The sequence below is a fragment of the Hemicordylus capensis genome, chromosome 11 (assembly GCF_027244095.1).
Source record: "Hemicordylus capensis ecotype Gifberg chromosome 11, rHemCap1.1.pri, whole genome shotgun sequence".
Classification (NCBI taxonomy): Eukaryota; Metazoa; Chordata; class Lepidosauria; order Squamata; family Cordylidae; genus Hemicordylus; species Hemicordylus capensis.
The window spans coordinates 29061847-29077359 of record NC_069667.1 but is presented as its reverse complement, the minus strand read 5'-3'; the positions used below and the strand labels follow the sequence as shown (position 1 = coordinate 29077359).

General features: G+C 67.2%; 1 protein-coding gene across 5 annotated transcripts in view; it reads left to right on the top strand.

The window, feature by feature from the left end:
* Nucleotides 1–15513, top strand: part of BCORL1 (BCL6 corepressor like 1) — a 36607-nt gene that overhangs the window by 17477 nt on the left and 3617 nt on the right. For all 5 annotated transcript variants that reach the window (XM_053273386.1, XM_053273388.1, XM_053273389.1 and 2 more), the window contains 9 exons: nucleotides 3619–3735; nucleotides 5434–5521; nucleotides 6232–8367; nucleotides 9684–9828; nucleotides 10514–10594; nucleotides 11604–12026; nucleotides 13574–13800; nucleotides 14107–14292; nucleotides 14618–14784. In XM_053273386.1, the coding sequence (XP_053129361.1) occupies nucleotides 3650–3735; nucleotides 5434–5521; nucleotides 6232–8367; nucleotides 9684–9828; nucleotides 10514–10594; nucleotides 11604–12026; nucleotides 13574–13800; nucleotides 14107–14292; nucleotides 14618–14784 (3539 nt within the window). In that variant the 5' untranslated portion in view covers nucleotides 3619–3649. The remainder of the gene's footprint in view (nucleotides 1–3618; nucleotides 3736–5433; nucleotides 5522–6231; nucleotides 8368–9683; nucleotides 9829–10513; nucleotides 10595–11603; nucleotides 12027–13573; nucleotides 13801–14106; nucleotides 14293–14617; nucleotides 14785–15513) is intronic.

The following is a 15513-nucleotide window of genomic DNA, read 5'->3' as shown; positions in this document are numbered from 1 at the left end:
CCCATGAGAGACGCCACAGACTCCAAGCCCACAGCGTGTGAGCCGGGCACACGAGTGCCTTGCCCGGGGGGGCGGGGGGGGCCAGGAAAGTGACTCGCTTTCAGGCAGAGCTGCCTTGTGCTTGGACACCCCCCACCCCCCCCGCCACGTACCCAGGGACCCCCAGAGTGTGTGTAAGGTGTGGAAGCTCAAGGCTGTCAGGATCATGGCTGGTTGCCTGTCCGCCAGGCCCCCGTTTACATCGGCTTTCATGAGCAAATAAAGCAGTAACAGAACGCACTCAGTGTTGTTAGAACCAGTTGTTCTCAATCTATTTTCCGTCTAAAAGGAAAGAACTTTAAGAACTAGCAAGTGAGCAAAGTAAAATTTGACGGGACACTTATGGGAGTCAGCTGTAGAATAAATGAAATATTTTAAAAAATGGTAAAGTCAGTCCATATTCTTTCCTTCGGAGAAGGGAGGAATGCAACAAAACTCTGTAGAAAGCTGGAACCTTTTCATGTATTATTGGACAACCGGTGCCATTTAATCGGCTCTGGGCTTTCTTGTGTGAGTCTCGTAAGAGAGTGAGTGAGTTTTAGGCTCGACTGTACTTTTCTCCAGTCTGCAGACAGCACCAGCACTGGCTGAGCTCTGCACAGCTCTCTTTTGCAGGAGCTGATTGTCTCTGCACAATCTTAGGAGAGGCTCCAGCCTTGCCTCCTGCAATGCCCCCCCCCCCGGCCCCCCATTTCCGGGGTCTCTGCTACATCTCTGCCCTTCAGACTTTTCCTTGACACTGCGAGGTAGAGCTGAAAGAGGCAAGGTGTTCCTCCAGGCTCCTTGAGACTCCTCAGTTTCACTTCTGTGTTTCTGTGTAAACCACTCTGAGAACTTGTTGGCGGAAAAGCAGTGTATACGTCTTCTATATTTGTGATAACAACCCCCCCCCCCTCACTGTTATAACTACTACAGGATTCCACTGTACAGGCGGGATCTCCCCTCCGGCGGGCTGCGGTGCCTCTTTCCCCGCCACAGTTGCCCCTCTCTGCTGGCGGGAGCCTTTTTACTCCATCCCTTAAGTGTGGACCAGCACTGATGCTTTCAGCTGGGACCGACCAGGCGACGCTGCAGAGTCCTCACTGCCGTCCAGAGTCTGGCTTTGAGCGGACTCTGCCTGCCTTCCACTTCCCCAACTGCTCTTGGAAGCAAATGGGAACGAGGGAGCTGTCTTGCACCCCGCCAGAGCTTGCGTCCATGCCGTGCTCGGTATTGTCTGCACTGACCGGCAGCCGCTCTCCCAGGTCCCAGGCAGGAGTCTCAGTCGCATTCGCCCTCCCTGGAGATGTCAGGGATGGAGCTACGGCCCCCTCCATCCCCAGATGCAAAACTCCAGTTGCTGAACTCACTGATGGGACGTCTGTGGCAACTCTGAGAGGGGACAGCAGGCCAGGAGGAGGAGGAGGAGGAGGATGTACATTGTACAGCCCGCTCTTCCTCCAAGGAGCCCAGAGCGGTGGGTGTGCTGAGGTTTCTCCTCACAACAACAGCCCTGTGAAGTAGGCTAGGCTGAGAGAGAAGTGACTGGCCCAGAGTCACCCAGCAAGTCTCAGGGTCTCGGGCCTCCCCGCTCCTAGTCCAGCACTCTCGCCACTAGTCCATGCTGGCTGGTGTGTGCCACAGATGCTGACGGGTGTGTGTGTGTGTGTGCCTGTGCGTGGGTTAGGTTCAGCTCAGACCAAGGCCTGAAAGAAGCTTCCGAAGAGGAGGGAAATGGGGAGGGGGCAAGGGGGGCTGTTCCCCCCCCTAATCCTCGCCCCCTTCAGGCCCTGGCTCTCTCAGAGGAGCTGCATCCCGAGGGTGTCCCCTGCCTCTGGGGGCCTTGCAGTGGCAGCATGCTCTGCCGCGGGTGCGATCCTGTGCCAGAGTTGGAAGCGGAGAGGCTGACTTCTGAGCTGCTGCGGGCAAGGCAGGGAAGGAGAGCCCGGCCCCTGCGCTCCGGGCCAGAGGGGGGGCCCTCCCGGGCCTTGGTCCAGCTCCGCGCTTGAGCTTGCCGTGACCTGCCGGAGAGGAGCTGCTCTGCTGCCGCGGCCCGGGATGGGCGGCCCTGCCGGGGGACTCCTGGGCACATTCCTTGGCGGGATGCTCTGGGCCCCTCCCCCTCCCGCAAAGGGGGGTTGGGTCGGCCCCTCCCCGGCTGCCCAGGCACTTCCAGTCCCACCCTGGGCTGGGGCCTCTTCCTGGGGCGGGGGACTCCTGCTCTCCACGCCCGGGAATGCTTCTGTCTGGCTCGCATCCCACATCCTCCGGGGAAGAAAAAGGAGGCACTTCGCCATGTCCGTTTCTGTGGCTGCTGCGTCCTTCCAGAGGCCTCGCTGCTGCTGCCGCTGGCCCGGCTTCCTTGCGCAGCCTTCAGCAGCTGTGCGGCCGCTGGTGGGTGGCAGCCGCGGCCTCCAGCAGGTCAGCGGCGCAGGCATCCTCGCTGGCAGCCAGCGTGGGTCTGCCCCATCTGCGCCTCCTCCTCCTCCTCCGGCGGCAGCAGCAGCCCCTCCATCTCAGCCCCGGGCGGCGTCTCTCCTTGGCCAGCCTCCCCGCTGCTCGCTTCTGGAAGAGTGCAGTGCTCTGTGTGACTCCGCGGCTTCTCCCTCTTTGCTGTGTGCGCACCGCCACCCCCACACTCCCTCTGGGGCCATGTCCCCCTGCACACAGCTTGTGCCGTGGGGTCCTCTCGGCTTGGCCAGCCGCTCCCGGATTCCTCCTCCTCGCGTCGCCTGGGAGGTCTCGACTCCAGCTGGGTCTGCGTGGCCTTAATCCCGGGGTTCTCCGCCTGCCGGGGCCTAGACCTCCCAGTGGCCGCAGCCACAGGGGCCTTTGGGGAGATGGGCGTTGTGGTCCCACAACCCCCGGGAGCCAAGCCGGAGCAGCCCTGCCTGCCACGCTTCCTCCTCGTGCAGCTCCAGCCGGAGTCCTGACAGCCCCACGTGTGACACTTCCCCAGCTAGAAATAGCCCCTTTTCTGGAGTTCGGCCTGGAGGAGGCGAATCCGAGGCCCGTCCTGGCCCGGGGAGTCCTCAGTCCCAGCATTGGGGTGTGTCTTCCGGGTGGCTGTCCCTGCGGAGCCCTCCTGCGCTCCGTCCTGGGTGCACAGGATCTGGAGCGGCTCTTGGGGTAGGAAGGCTGGAGGGCCTCCTTTGCTAAGCAGGGTTTGCCTTGGTTTGCATTTTGGATGGGAAGCGCCCTGTGCGCCCTGCAAGGTACCCCCCTTAGAGCGCCTGCCTGCAGAAGGTTCCGAGCTGAGTTCCGGCAGCAGCTCCAGATGGGGCTGGGAGAAGTGCCTGCCTGAAACCTTGGAGAGCTGCTGCCAGTCAGAGTAGACAGGACTGAGCTAGCTTTGTAATTGGAGATGGGGCCATCGCCCAGTGGCAGAGCATCTGCTTGGCATGCAGAAGATCCCAGGTTCCCTCCCTGCTGACTCGGCAGCTTCCTCTGGGCCGAGATCCCCCAGCTGCTTCTCGCCGTAGCCGGCTGGGTCTGGCTGCCTTCTCTCCCTCCCGGCACGCGCGATCTCTCTGGCCTGCCCTCGGAGGCCCTGCCAGGGCCGAAGCACTGCCCCCCTGATGGCTTTCTTTCCCCCGACAGGACTGGGCCGGCTGGGCGCTGGGCGGCTGTCATGATCTCTGCAGCCCCTCTCTACAGCGGGGTGCACAACTGGAGCGGCGCTGAGCGGATTCGCATGTGCGGCCTCAGTGAGGAGAGGTGAGGGGCAGGTGGGGGGGGGCAGGCCCCTTTGAGAGCGGAAATTAGGGTGCCTGGGGATGAGGTTTGCTGACTGGTGGCCTGTAGATGGCGTTGGACTACAACTTCCATCATCCCCTGCCGAAGACGGTTGTGTACGGTGAGAGCTGCCGTCCAGTACCATCTGGGGCCAAAGACTGGCAGCCCCTGTTTGAACCGCTTGGGAGGGGCTCGGTCAGCTTTAGCAGGTGCTCCCGGATTCATCAGGCAGCAGCATCTCCAGCCTCTTGGTGTGTCACTTCTCACCTGCGCACCACGAAAGCGGCAGGTGGCCCAATCCTGAGCCGCAGAGGGCTCCTCCCTCTCCTCTTCCCAGACACGGGCAAGCAGCGGAGCTGCCGTTGGGGCCCTCAGCATTGCTGCGAACTGGTGTTGAAAGGGTTTTTCCAGGAATGGACTGAAGCTGTGTCCACAGCGCCACATTTCACCACCGGAGGCTGCGATGTCTGGCATGCCAGATCGGGCTCTGGAGATCTTGCCCGCCTGGGCCTGGGGCTGGGCCCGGTCTTAGAAGTGCGTGCCGCCACGTTCAGAATGTGCGGAGGGCTTTGAAGAGCTGCCCCCGCCTTCTCTCGCGGGGGGGGCGCTGATGCAGGGAGAGCTGGTCTGGCGGCAGTGAGCCTGGGTGGCCCCCTTTGCTAAGCAGGGTCCCCCTTGGTTTGCCTTTGGTAGGGCGACTCCCAGAGAGCTCGGCCCGCTGCAAGGTATCCCCCTTGGGGAGCGGGCCGTAGCCCGGTGGAGGAGCGTCTTCCACTCCCTGGCGGCGGCAGCGGCAGCAGCATCTCCAGGCCGGGCTGGGAGCCCCCCCCGCCCCCCGTCAGTGGAGGGTCGGCCCTTCCTGCTCGACATTCCAGGCAGAGGACGGAGGCTGCCGAGGTGGGGGGGTGCTGAGCCTTGCAGGTCCGGGGTGCGACTGGCAAGGGGAAGCACAACTGGGGAGCCGTCTAGAGACCTGGGAAGCGGCTCTCCTTAGGGGAAGGGCCTCCGCTTGGCCCGTGGAAGGTCCCAGGGGCCGGCATCTCCAGGCAGGGCTGGGAAAGCCTCCGGCTGAGGCCTGGGAGAGCTGCTGCCAGTCAGAGTAGACAGGGCTAGCTTCCGAAGCCGATGCCCCCAGCCTGCTTCCCGCATTGGTGAGGGGAGTTGTGTGGCTGGAGGAAGTGGGTGGGGCTGTCCGAGCAGAGACCAGTCTGAAGGCGGCGGCGGAGGCGGAGACCAGAGGAGGGTCTTTCTGCCCGGGGTCCTGGCTTCTTCTGGCCACCCCGTTGGGCTCCGAGTGGCTCAGGCCTTTTGCTGAAATGGGTGGGCCTGGCGTGACCGGGGACACGAGCGGTGTCTGGCCCACAGAGGCTTCTGCCTGGCCCCGGATCCTGGCCGGCCAGACAGCCTGCAGGGCCCTCCACCGGGGCTCCTTCAGCCTGGCTCCCCAGATGTGGTTGGGGCCCCCCCAGCCAGAATGGCCGTTGCGGCTGAGGGTGGGGTGGGGGGTTGTCGTCCGACCACATCTGGGGAGCTGGGTTCGAGACGCCTTGCCCTCACGAGCTGGGAGTGGGGAGGGCCTGCCTTGGTTCGGCGGGGCCTGCTCTGGATCTTGCCGGTGCAGGAGGGGATGGCTGGATCTCACGGAGGTTTCTGCTCTCCTCCTCCTCCTCCTCCCCACAGGAGAGCCCCGCTTTCTGATGAATCGAACACTGGCAGCTCCCAGCATCTGGGGCCCCCCGAGTTCTGTGTTGGCAAAAGCTATTCCAAGGTGAGGAGGCATTTCTGGGGCGGGGGGGGGGAGAGGAGCTTGGCAGCTGGCTCTGGATCATGGGGTGCCGAGTGATCTGGGCAACTTGCCGTTTCACCCAGAGGAGCTTGCATCCGTGGGTCACCTCTTTTCTAGTCCTGCTTTTGCTCTTGCACCCTTTTCGCTTGATCTCGAGGGGTAGCTCTTCAGAGGTAAGCAGCAGGCCCTGAGTGCAGATTTTCCCTTCCCAGGGCTCCTCGTAGGGCTGTTCTCCGGATGGTTGCTGGGGTGGGAGAAGCCTCTGGCCCCCCAGTGGGAGCGGTGTGTGCTCTGGACCGGCTGCCGTGGGGAGAAGGGGGAAACGGAGGCAGGAGGTGTGGGGAGAGTGTTTCCCTCCACCCTCACTCTGGAGCTGGGCCCACGTTCTGGGCAGAGGAGCGTTTCCCGCACCTCCTGCCTTGCTTGTTGGACTCCTGCGCGGGCCAGTCGGGAGCAGGCCTGGGTTCCAAGGGCGCCCCCCCCATGACCCTCCCGATATCAGTTGCAGGGAAGGGGGGGCGGGGGGCCCCCATGCCTTTGCCTCCTGGCTGTGGGCTTCCCAGGGCCCCTGTGGGAAGCAGGAGGCTGGTCTGGAGGGGTCTCCTCCTTGAGGGGCCTGATCCAGCGGGGCTCTTGTTGCGACCTTCTTGTCCGCCAGTGACCCAGCGGCCTCTCCCCCTCTGCTCTTGCAGGTGGAGCTGACGGGAGTCTCGAGTGCGAGTGGCGGCAGCGAGGAGGCCCCCGGCTTGGCTTCGGGGGCCGTCGTGGGGGAGGAGCAGAAGCCCGGACTGCGGCTTGAGGAGCAGACCCACGAGGCCGATGACGGGGCCGGGGATGCCGGCCAAGCGGGGGGAGCCCAGGTGGCGGATCTGGCCAAGCCGGAGAGCGGCAGCCCAGACTGCGCCTGGCCCTCGCCGGAAGACGCGGCTGGCCTTGGCCCTGCTTGCCCAAAGGCCTTTGAGGGCGAGCCTGCCGGGAGGGAGAAGGACCCCCCGCCGGCCGGCACGGCCGTCTCCACCACCCCCAGCGCCGGCTGCAGCAGCTTGGCCTCCACCCCGGCCACCTTCACCCTGAAAAGCGTCTGTTTCTCGGCCCCGCCGGCGATGCAGAAGATGGCCCTCTCCTTCCAGCCCGGAGCGGTCCTGGCTCCCAGCCAGCCCCTGGTTTACCTCCCGCCCCCGAGCTGCGTGGCCGCCCTCCCGAGCGTGGCCGCCCTCCCCTCCCCACTGGGGGTCTCGCCCGCCCTCACCCTGCCCGTCCTGCCCCCCTTCCGGCAGGAGCGCTGCCTGCCCAGCCTCCCCTACCCGTATGCCTTCTCCATGGCCAGGCCTGTGGCCGCAGACCCCAAGGGCTCCGCTGCGGAGGCCAGCCAGCCGAGCGGCCCGCCCTCCTCCTCCTCCTCCTCGGGGGAAGGCAAGCCTCCCGCAGCCGCGGGCCCCGCCGAGCCCCTGCCCAGCACGCCCGGGAGCGCTGCCCCCCTGCCGGGCCCCAGCCTGCTTGCAAGGGCCCCGCCCGAGCAGCTGGCCCCCGGCACCGGCCTCCTGGCGTCCCTCTCCCCGCTGAAGTCCCCCCCGCAGCTGGAGCGGGAGATGGTCTCCCCGCCGGAGTGCAGCGAGATGCCCCTGGACCTCTCCGCCAAGTCCAACCGCCCCAAGCTGCCCCCGCCCAGCCAGCGCAAGACGCCCCCCATGCCCGTGCTGACCCCGGTCCTCTCCAAGGCGCCCCGGGCGGCCCCGGGTGGGGGCGGCAGCCCGGCCGTGGCCCCGCCGCCCTTGGTCATCTTCCCGGAGTTCCTGCGCAACGGCGAGCAGGCCTCCTGGGCCAAGAGCTCCCCCGCCCTCCTCAGCACCCTGCCGGGCACCTACGTCGGGGTGGCCCGCCCGGTGCCGGCTTCCGTGCTGCTGGGCAAGGCCTCGGCCGCCGGCTTCCGCCGGGACGCCCGCCACCTCCCCAAGCAGGAGCCCATTTCCATCGTCGACCAGGGGGAGCCCCGCAGGGCCGGAGTGCCGGCCCGGCCGCCCCCCCACGGCCGGAGTGCCCCCTCGAAAGAGCTCTCCCTCTGGAGCCCGGGCCAGAGCCAGCTGCACCCGCGCGGCTCCCTCAGCGGGAAGCCGGCCAGCACCCCGCTGCTGCCGCTGGGCTGGCCGCCCTACCACCAGGCCCCCCTGCTGTCCATCGGCCTCTCCGCAGCAGCCGGGCCACTCCCCCCGCCCCGAGGGGGTCCCTCCAAGCCGGCCCCCTTCCCCAGCGTGCAGCCTTTGGAGCCCGGCCCGGAGGCCCCCGCCCCGGGCAAGGGCTGCAAGACGGCCTTGCCCAGCGTGGCCAGCCCCTCGTGCGTCTCCCCGGTCCTTCAGCCCAGCCCCGCGGACGCCAGGGGCACCAAGGGCCTTGCCGGCGGGCTGGAGGTGGAGGCTGCGGCCAAGCGCCCCGGGGAGAGCCCGCGCAAGAGCCACGGCCTGGCCCACCCCCCGCCCCGGGCCGGCCAGCCGGGCCCGCAAGCGGCATCCGAGTCGGCGCCCCCCGCGGAGAAGAGCCTCTGCTGCGGGGAGGCCTCTGCCCCCAGCCTCCTCCAGGTGGACCTCAGCCGGGTGAAGCAGGAGCGGGGGGAGCCCCAGGGGCCCTTGGCCCCCGCCGCCTGCCCGCCCAGGGAGCCCGCCCAGGCGAAGCTGAAGGCCCCCGTCAAGGTGGAGGGGGGCCTCCCTTGCAAAGCCAAGCGGCCCCACGGCCGGCCGGAGCTGCCAGCCCACAAGAAGCTGAAGTGCCGGGGCCCCCAGGAGTCGGGGCTGGCGCCCGGCAAGCCCAGCAGCCGGGCCCTGCACCCCCACAAGGTGAGTGGCGCGGCCAGGACTGGCGGGGCTGGGAGGGAAGCGGATGGTGGAGCCAGGCGGGCTGGAGAGGAGCTCGGGAGCCCCTTCTTCCCGGGCAGGCGGCGTCTCTTGCTCCGGTGCCCGACTCTCGAGCGGGTCTCCTGCTTCTTGGGCGCACGCACAAGGCGGCAGCCCTCTTCGCCGTGACCCGTGCAGCGGCCCTTGGACCGCCTGGCCCAGCAACGCCGGCACTGCCTGGCAGCAGCTCCCCCAAGGCCTCTTTCCCGCCCTCCCTGGAGCTGCTGCCAGGCGTGGAGGCCGGGACCTTCTCCGTGCCACGCAGGGGCCCTGCCCTGAGCCGTGAGCATCCCGGTTCTCGGCTTGAGCCACTCTCTTCTCTTCCTCTGAGCAGATGTGGGGAAGGGCTCTGTAAGGCAGGGGGTCTTGGACTACAGTTCCCATCATCCCCTGCCTCCAAGCTCGAAGGCTGTTGTGGCTGGGGCGGAGGAGAGTTGTGATCCGGCCACATCTGGGAGCCCCCGTTTGAGAACTGCTGGGAGAAGGAGCGGCTTCTGGCGCAGGACTTGGCCTCGGGTGGGCCTGGCCGGCTGCAGCCCCCTCCTCGCCAGCCCGTGAGGCTCCGGGGCCGGACTTCTGAGCAAAGGGGCCTCCTCGGGTTGTAGGCGGCTGTGAGGAATCCCGAGGCGGTCTGGACTCCCCGCTGCTCCCTGCAACTTCTTCCTCCCCGGGGGATGCTGGGAGCTGTAGTCCGCAGCCTCCGGGCACCCCCGTTGGTCTGGAGAGCAAGCACCACCTTTGCCAGGAGGGCCCCGGCCCCCTGGGGGAATGCCAGGCTGGCACTCGGGTGCCGGAAGCCCCTTCCAGGGATGATGCACAAACGGAGGCAGCTTCCCAGCAACCCCCCTGCGAGGCGGACCCCCTTGCCTTCCCATTTCACAGGTGGGGAGGGAGCGGCCTCCTGGCAGCCGGGCATGGTGCCCATGGCCGCAAAACGGGGGAGAGAGTGTCCAGAGCGGAGGGCGGGCCCCCTTGGCGCAGCAGGGTCTGCCCTGGTCTGCACCTGGATGGGCGCTGCCAGATGTTCCCCTGAGGGAGTCCGGATCCGGAGAGAGTTGATTGGTGTCACCCCAGGGCACAGCGCAGCTGGGAGTGGATTTGGTTGGATCCCGGCGGCCTCTCCAGGTCGGGCTGGGCGCGACTCCTGCCAGGGACTGGGGAGACGGCCCTGAGCCGGGTGGGAGGCCCTGCTCCCAGGGTGGGCCGGGCCTTGGCTCGGGCACGTCTCCACGGCCGGCCTGTTTCTTCTGTCTCTGCAGTGGCGGAAGCATCACGGGGAGCTCCACGAAGTGGGCAAGCACAAGAGTCGGCTGGGCGCCACGAAGGACCGCGGCGGGAGGGCCCGCCTGAAGCACAAGCGCAGGAAGCCGTCCCCCGGGCACCGCAGGCACCGCTGCGAAGAAGGTAGCCGGGCCGCAAGGCGCCCTTGGGCACTCCTCCCCGCGCAGGGCCCCCTTCCGTGGCCGGGCCGCCCCCTGCGCTGCAGCCGGCATCGTGGCTCGATCTCGGGAGGCGTCCTTCCGCTAGGCACGTGCTCTGAAGGCAGGGGATCGGGGCCCCCCACCCACCCTCCCACCCAGAGAACGGCAGCGGGGGGGGGATGCCCTTGTGGCTCCGGGCAAGGCCCCCACCCCAGAGACAGGAAGGGGTTCTCTGCGCTCTCGCACCTTTCTGGCCCCGACCCTCGGCCACCTTTGCCATGGCGTTTCCAGAGCCTTTGCAAGAGCGTGAGAAGCCCAAGGAGAGCTCTCCCTTCCCTTCCCGTTGACAGAGGAATGGCCACGGATCTGGGCAGGGATGTTCTCCAGAGCTGAGATTCACGGCGATGGAGACCCGGGACCTGAGCCCCCAGCCCTTTCCTCTGCGCTGGGGATAAAGGGATGCGCTTGCCCAGAGAGGGGGCCCAGAAAGCCCCCTGGAGACCCGGGACCCGCTTCCTGGGTGCCTCCCCGGGCCCCTCTGTGACCTGCCAAGGGCCCCCTGGGGGCTCATCGCTCCCTCTCTCGGGCTGCCCCCAAGCCGCGGTTGGTTTTCAGAGCCGCCTCTCTCGTCCTTCTCCCCCCCCCCCGCCCCCCCGCCCCCCCTCCAGCTTTTGTTGAGAAGAAAGCCAAGAACAACTTCCGGGACTTCATCCCTGTGGTGCTGAGCAGCCGGACACGCAGCCAGTCAGGTGGGGGCTGAGCAGAGCCCGGAGGGGGGGGGGCTGCCGTTGTGCGCTCTGTCTGTGTGTGTGTGTGATGCGAGGGGGGGGCCCTCCGGGCTGCACTGCTCCCACAACCCAGGCAAGGCCAGAAGCGATGGTGAGTCCTCCGAAATGGGCCAGATCAGCAGGGCCCAACTCTGGCCCTCCTGCATCATCCCTGGGTCTGCACCTAGGGGTGATGGGAGTTGTAGCCCCACTACAGCTGGAGGGCCAAATTGGTGCCGCTTCCCCTAGATGCTTGAAGGGAAATGGGGGGGCACGTCTGGAGGAGCTGGGACGGGCTCTACCCTTGCAGGTGGGGGCGTCACATTTTTGAATGCTCCCTTCTGTGGTTAAACCCCCACCCCCCCACCCCACAAAACCCCCTCAACCCCTCCCTGAAAGTAGTGAACATGGACAGCAGGGAGCAGGATGGATTCGGTCCTCCGTCTCTGAAGTGTGCGTCTTTTTCCTGCCTTGGGTTTTCTGGTGCTGCGGAGCGTCCGATGACCTTTCCCCCTGACCTCCCCTCTGGGATGCTCTGCTGTCCCCATCAGGGGTCGAGCCCCTCGCTGTGCTGCCTTTTTCCGGAGCCGGGGTCCCCAGCGTTGGGGCTCCAGATGTTGCTAGACTCCGGCGTCCGTCACCCCTAAGGCCCCTGTGGCTGAGGGTGATGGGAGTTGTAGTCCACCATCATCTGGAGACCCACGATTGGGAGCAGATTGAAGGGGCGGGGCGGGGCGGGGGGCGAGCAGAAGGGGGGCAGAGTGGCATCTCTGGGCAAGTGAGGGAGCTGCCGTGGAGCAGTGTGGAGCCACACAGGTCTCCGTGGGACTAGATGGGGTGTGTGTGTGTGTGTGTGTGTGTGTGTGTGTGTGTGTTCATGGATGTCTTCATTCTGGAGGGGGCTCTGGGTCAAGAAGCCACAAAAAAGGAGGCGCTGCTCTCAGTCCGGCCGGATTGGAGCCTTCAGTCCATCCTTTGCTCCTTTCCGTAGGAAGCGTGGGGGACTCCTCGGCTGGCCTGCCGCTGCTGGAAGGTGGGGAGGAGGAGGAGGAGGAGGAGGAGCAGCCCTCCCCGAAGCATCGCCGGCTCCGCAGCAAGTCCCACCGGCTCTCCCCACACTCCTCCGGCTGCCGAGACCAGGAGCGAGGCCGCGCCAGGCCAGAAAGGGGCGCCTTCCACCTGAGCCAGGCGCTGCGGGAGCTGCCCTGGCCGGTGGAAGCCGCCCAGCAGCTCTGGGGCCGCAAGGCGGTGGCGGAGGAGGAGGAGGAGGAGGAGGAGGAGGAGAGCGGCCACCTCAGGAGGAAGCGGCGGCGGCGGCGGCAGAAGAGCTGGAAGTATCCGACGGGGGAGTACCTGATCGAGCGGGAGGAGGAGCACCTGAGCTGCTGCCACAAGCGGCGGAAATCGAAAGCAGGTACCCCCCGAGGGCTGCGCGCGCCTGCCAGGCAGGGTCCTCCGGCCGCCTTCCTCCACGCCTTGGCCAGGAACACCCTTTGGGGTGCCAGCCGGCATGGCAGGGCTCCACCCACTGGGTCCTGCTGCCGCCTCTGCCTCTGCCTGGCAGAACCAGGGGCTCTGCAAAGGCCCACCCACTCCTGGGCCGCGGTGGCCGCTGGGGGACCCTCCCAAGGCCGGAGGGCAGAGCACCGAAGGGCCCCGTCCAGTCCCCGGCCACGGCAGCGGCAGCCTCTCCGGGTCAGACTCCAGCCTGCAGCCCTGGAGAGCTGCTGCCAGCCAGTGCAGAGAGCTAGCTCAGCCCGTGGCCTGACTCAGTAGGAGGCAGCCGCTTCCGCTTGAGTCAAGAGCGAGCATCGGGTTGGCGCTCTCCGCTCTGGCAGGGGCCTGAAAAGCTGTCTGGGTGCCACGGTTGCTGGCAGCAAGCCCTGGAGTCGGGGGCAGGAAAGGGGGGCTCCCGGGGGGGGGGCTGGCTCTGGCCGGCAGTGGCCACCAGGGGGCGGGGCACCCGGAAGAAGCAGCAGCAGCAGCAGCGCTGAGGGTGTGGGGCGGAGAGGGGAGGAGGGCAGCAGGATGTGTGCTGTGGGGAAACGGGCAGGCAGGAGGCGAGGGAGGGAGCTTCCTGCTGGGTGGGGTTGCAGCCCAGCCTCCGCTCTGGGCTCTGGGGCGGGGGGGGGGGGCTCATGGGCACTGCAAGGGATTCCCCGGTGGGGGGGGCCGCGATGGCTCCTGGCAGAGCTCCGGCCTCCAGGGCTGGGGAAGACGCACGGCCAGGCACTTGGGAGGGCGGCTGCTGCTGCTGCTGCTGCCAGTCCGTGTAGGCAGGCCTGAGCGAGAGGCGGCCCGGTGCTCTGGCTGGGTGCCAGGCAGCTCCCTGTGGCCGCGAGGGCCGCCTCTTCCTGGGGAGGCCTGCCTGTCAGCTCTTCCTCTGGCCGGCAGGCAAGGGGTTGGCCCCCCCCCACCCCCCCACCCCCAACGGTTGCCGCCCTCTCGGCCTGGGGCCTTCTGCAGGCCAAGCAGATGCTCTTCCGCCGAGCGACGGCCCCTTTGGGTGGCTTTGGCTGTAAGTTCCTTGGGGCAGAGGCCTGTCTTCTCTTTTGCTAATTTTTCTCGCTAGGGCACCATATGCATGGCTGGCCCTGCAGTAGCTGCAGGTGCTGGAGCTGCCACAGGGAGGTGCTGGCGGCTAAGAGCAGGAAAGAGGGAGAGCAGTCCGTGGGTGCATGGAGCCCCCGGCTGCAACTGGGCCGTGCCTCGGCGGGGCGGGGGGGGGGCAGGAGTGGAGGGCTGCTCCTTGTTCCCTCTGGTGCTCCACTCGACAGGGAGTGCCCCCACACTTGCTGTGTCTGCTCTGGCAGGGGGTGGTGGGAGTTGTAGTCCAGCAACATCTGGGGACTGAAGGGAGACCCCGATGGAGGAGCGCAGTCCCCATCTCCCAGAATCCTTTGCTTCCAGCCTTCATTGGCGCCCCCCGCCTCTCCCCCCCCCCTCTCTCTCGCCTGCCAGACTTCAGGCACCGGAAGCACAAGGCCTGCTCCTCCGCGCCGGGCAGGGCCTCCGAGCTGTGCCTGAGGAGCAGGCTCTCCCCCACGCTCCCGGGGCGCCTGGACTTCCGCAACGGATTCCTCTTGGAGCACCCGGACTCCGCTCCCCTCCAGGAAGGGCTGGAGAAGCCGTCCGGGAAGCGCAAGTGCAAGACCAAGCACCTCTTGGGCATCTGCGAGGAGGGGAAGGTAGGGCAGCGGGGGGGGGGCGGGGGGGGAGAGAAGCCAGCGCTCCTCCGTCGTCTTTGGCCAGGGGAGTCAGCGCGGGGTGACTTCCTCGCCCCCCCCCTTTAAACCAACTCTGTCGCCCGAGAAAAACCCTGGAGAGGGCCAAAGTCAACGGCGGGTGGGAGGCCCCTCCTGTGCTTCCCAGGGCGGCGCAGACCTGGGGGCTCCATCTCCCGGGGGTCACCCTTCGGTCCTCGTGCCTCGGCACGCCCTGCTGCTGCCGGCTTGGCTCTCAGCGCTCGCCTCCCCTCTGCCCACCCCCCTCAGGCCAAGACGCGCTCGCCCAAGAGGTCTCGGGAGTCCTGCCCCCACAGCAAGGCACGGCAGCCCAGCTCGGATCGGGCCTCGGAGCCCCCCGCAGCCCCGCTGGTGCCCCCCGAAGCCCGGCGGCTGATTGTGAACAAGAACGCCGGGGAGACGCTGCTGCAGAGAGCCGCCCGGCTGGGCTACAAGGTGCTGCTTGTTCCGTGGCCAGGCGTCTGTGTCTGTCACCCTCGTAGAGCCTTTGGAGGCCGGCTGTATATGCATCAGATCAATAATCCATACAGAGAGAATGATGATCATGGAAGCCGGTGGCTCCCGCCAGAGGCCCTTGCGCCTGGCATGATGGGAGTTGTAGTCCGACAAAGTGCCGGGGAGGAGGGTGTTGATGTCTGGAGACCTCGGGGTGCCTTGCCTTAGGAAGGGGCGGAGGGAGGAGTTGGGGGGCCAGGGGTGAGTGCTGCTGGCTGGCCCACCCTGGGGACCCACGGGTTGCTCTCTGCCTCTCTGCCTTCAGGACGTGGTGATGTACTGCCTGCAGAAGGAAAACAACGACATCAACCACCGAGACAACGCCGGCTACACAGCCCTGCACGAGGCTTGTGCCCGGGGCTGGGTCGACATCCTGCACATCTTGCTGGAGCATGGCGCGAACGTCAACTGCAGCGCCCAGGACGGCACCAGGCAAGTCTCTTGAGGGGAGGTGGGGGGCTGAGCGCTTTGGCTCTCCGGTGGAGGGAGGGAGGGAGGGAGGGTGCGCGGCCACTCCTCCCCGTGGCCAGCTGGCCGTGTTTGCCAAGCCCAGAAGTGGGGCTTGTGGGCCAGTGTCTCTCGCCTGCTGCTGGCGGGGGGGGGGGGGCGGGGGGGGCATGGCTCCAGAAGCTTGTAAGCCTCCCTCCTCTGGGCTTCTTGGAGTTTAGAACAAAGGCAGGTGAAGCTGGGGGCTGGGGTCGAGGGGTCCCAGGCCAGGCATGGCGGGGTCAAGCGGACAGAGAGCCGTTTTCCTCACCGTCTCGGAAGACCAGCACCCGGGACCGGCTGCTGAAGCTCAGTGCTGGGAGCTTCCTTGGCACCACGTAGGGCCTGCTCTGAAGGCGGGCGGGGGGGGGAGGAGGAGGAGAGGGCGGCCGGTGGCCCCTCGCCCGGACAGCTGCCTCCTCCCTTTGGGGTCCGAGAGGGCCTCTGCCCCGGAGTGCCTCCCAGGAGGGCCGGCCGGCCGCCCTCTTCCCCCCGCTGGCCATGGCCTGGAGCTGCGGGATGCTGGACGAGATCGGCCTTTGGCCTGACCCAGCCGAGCTGCTCTTACACGGGGCCACAGAGACCCCTCCTCTCCCCCCCCCCCCGAGTGTGGATTCTGGGTAGGAAGGTGGGGACGTTGATGCTTGCGGCCCACCCCAAGTGAAAGCCGCTCTG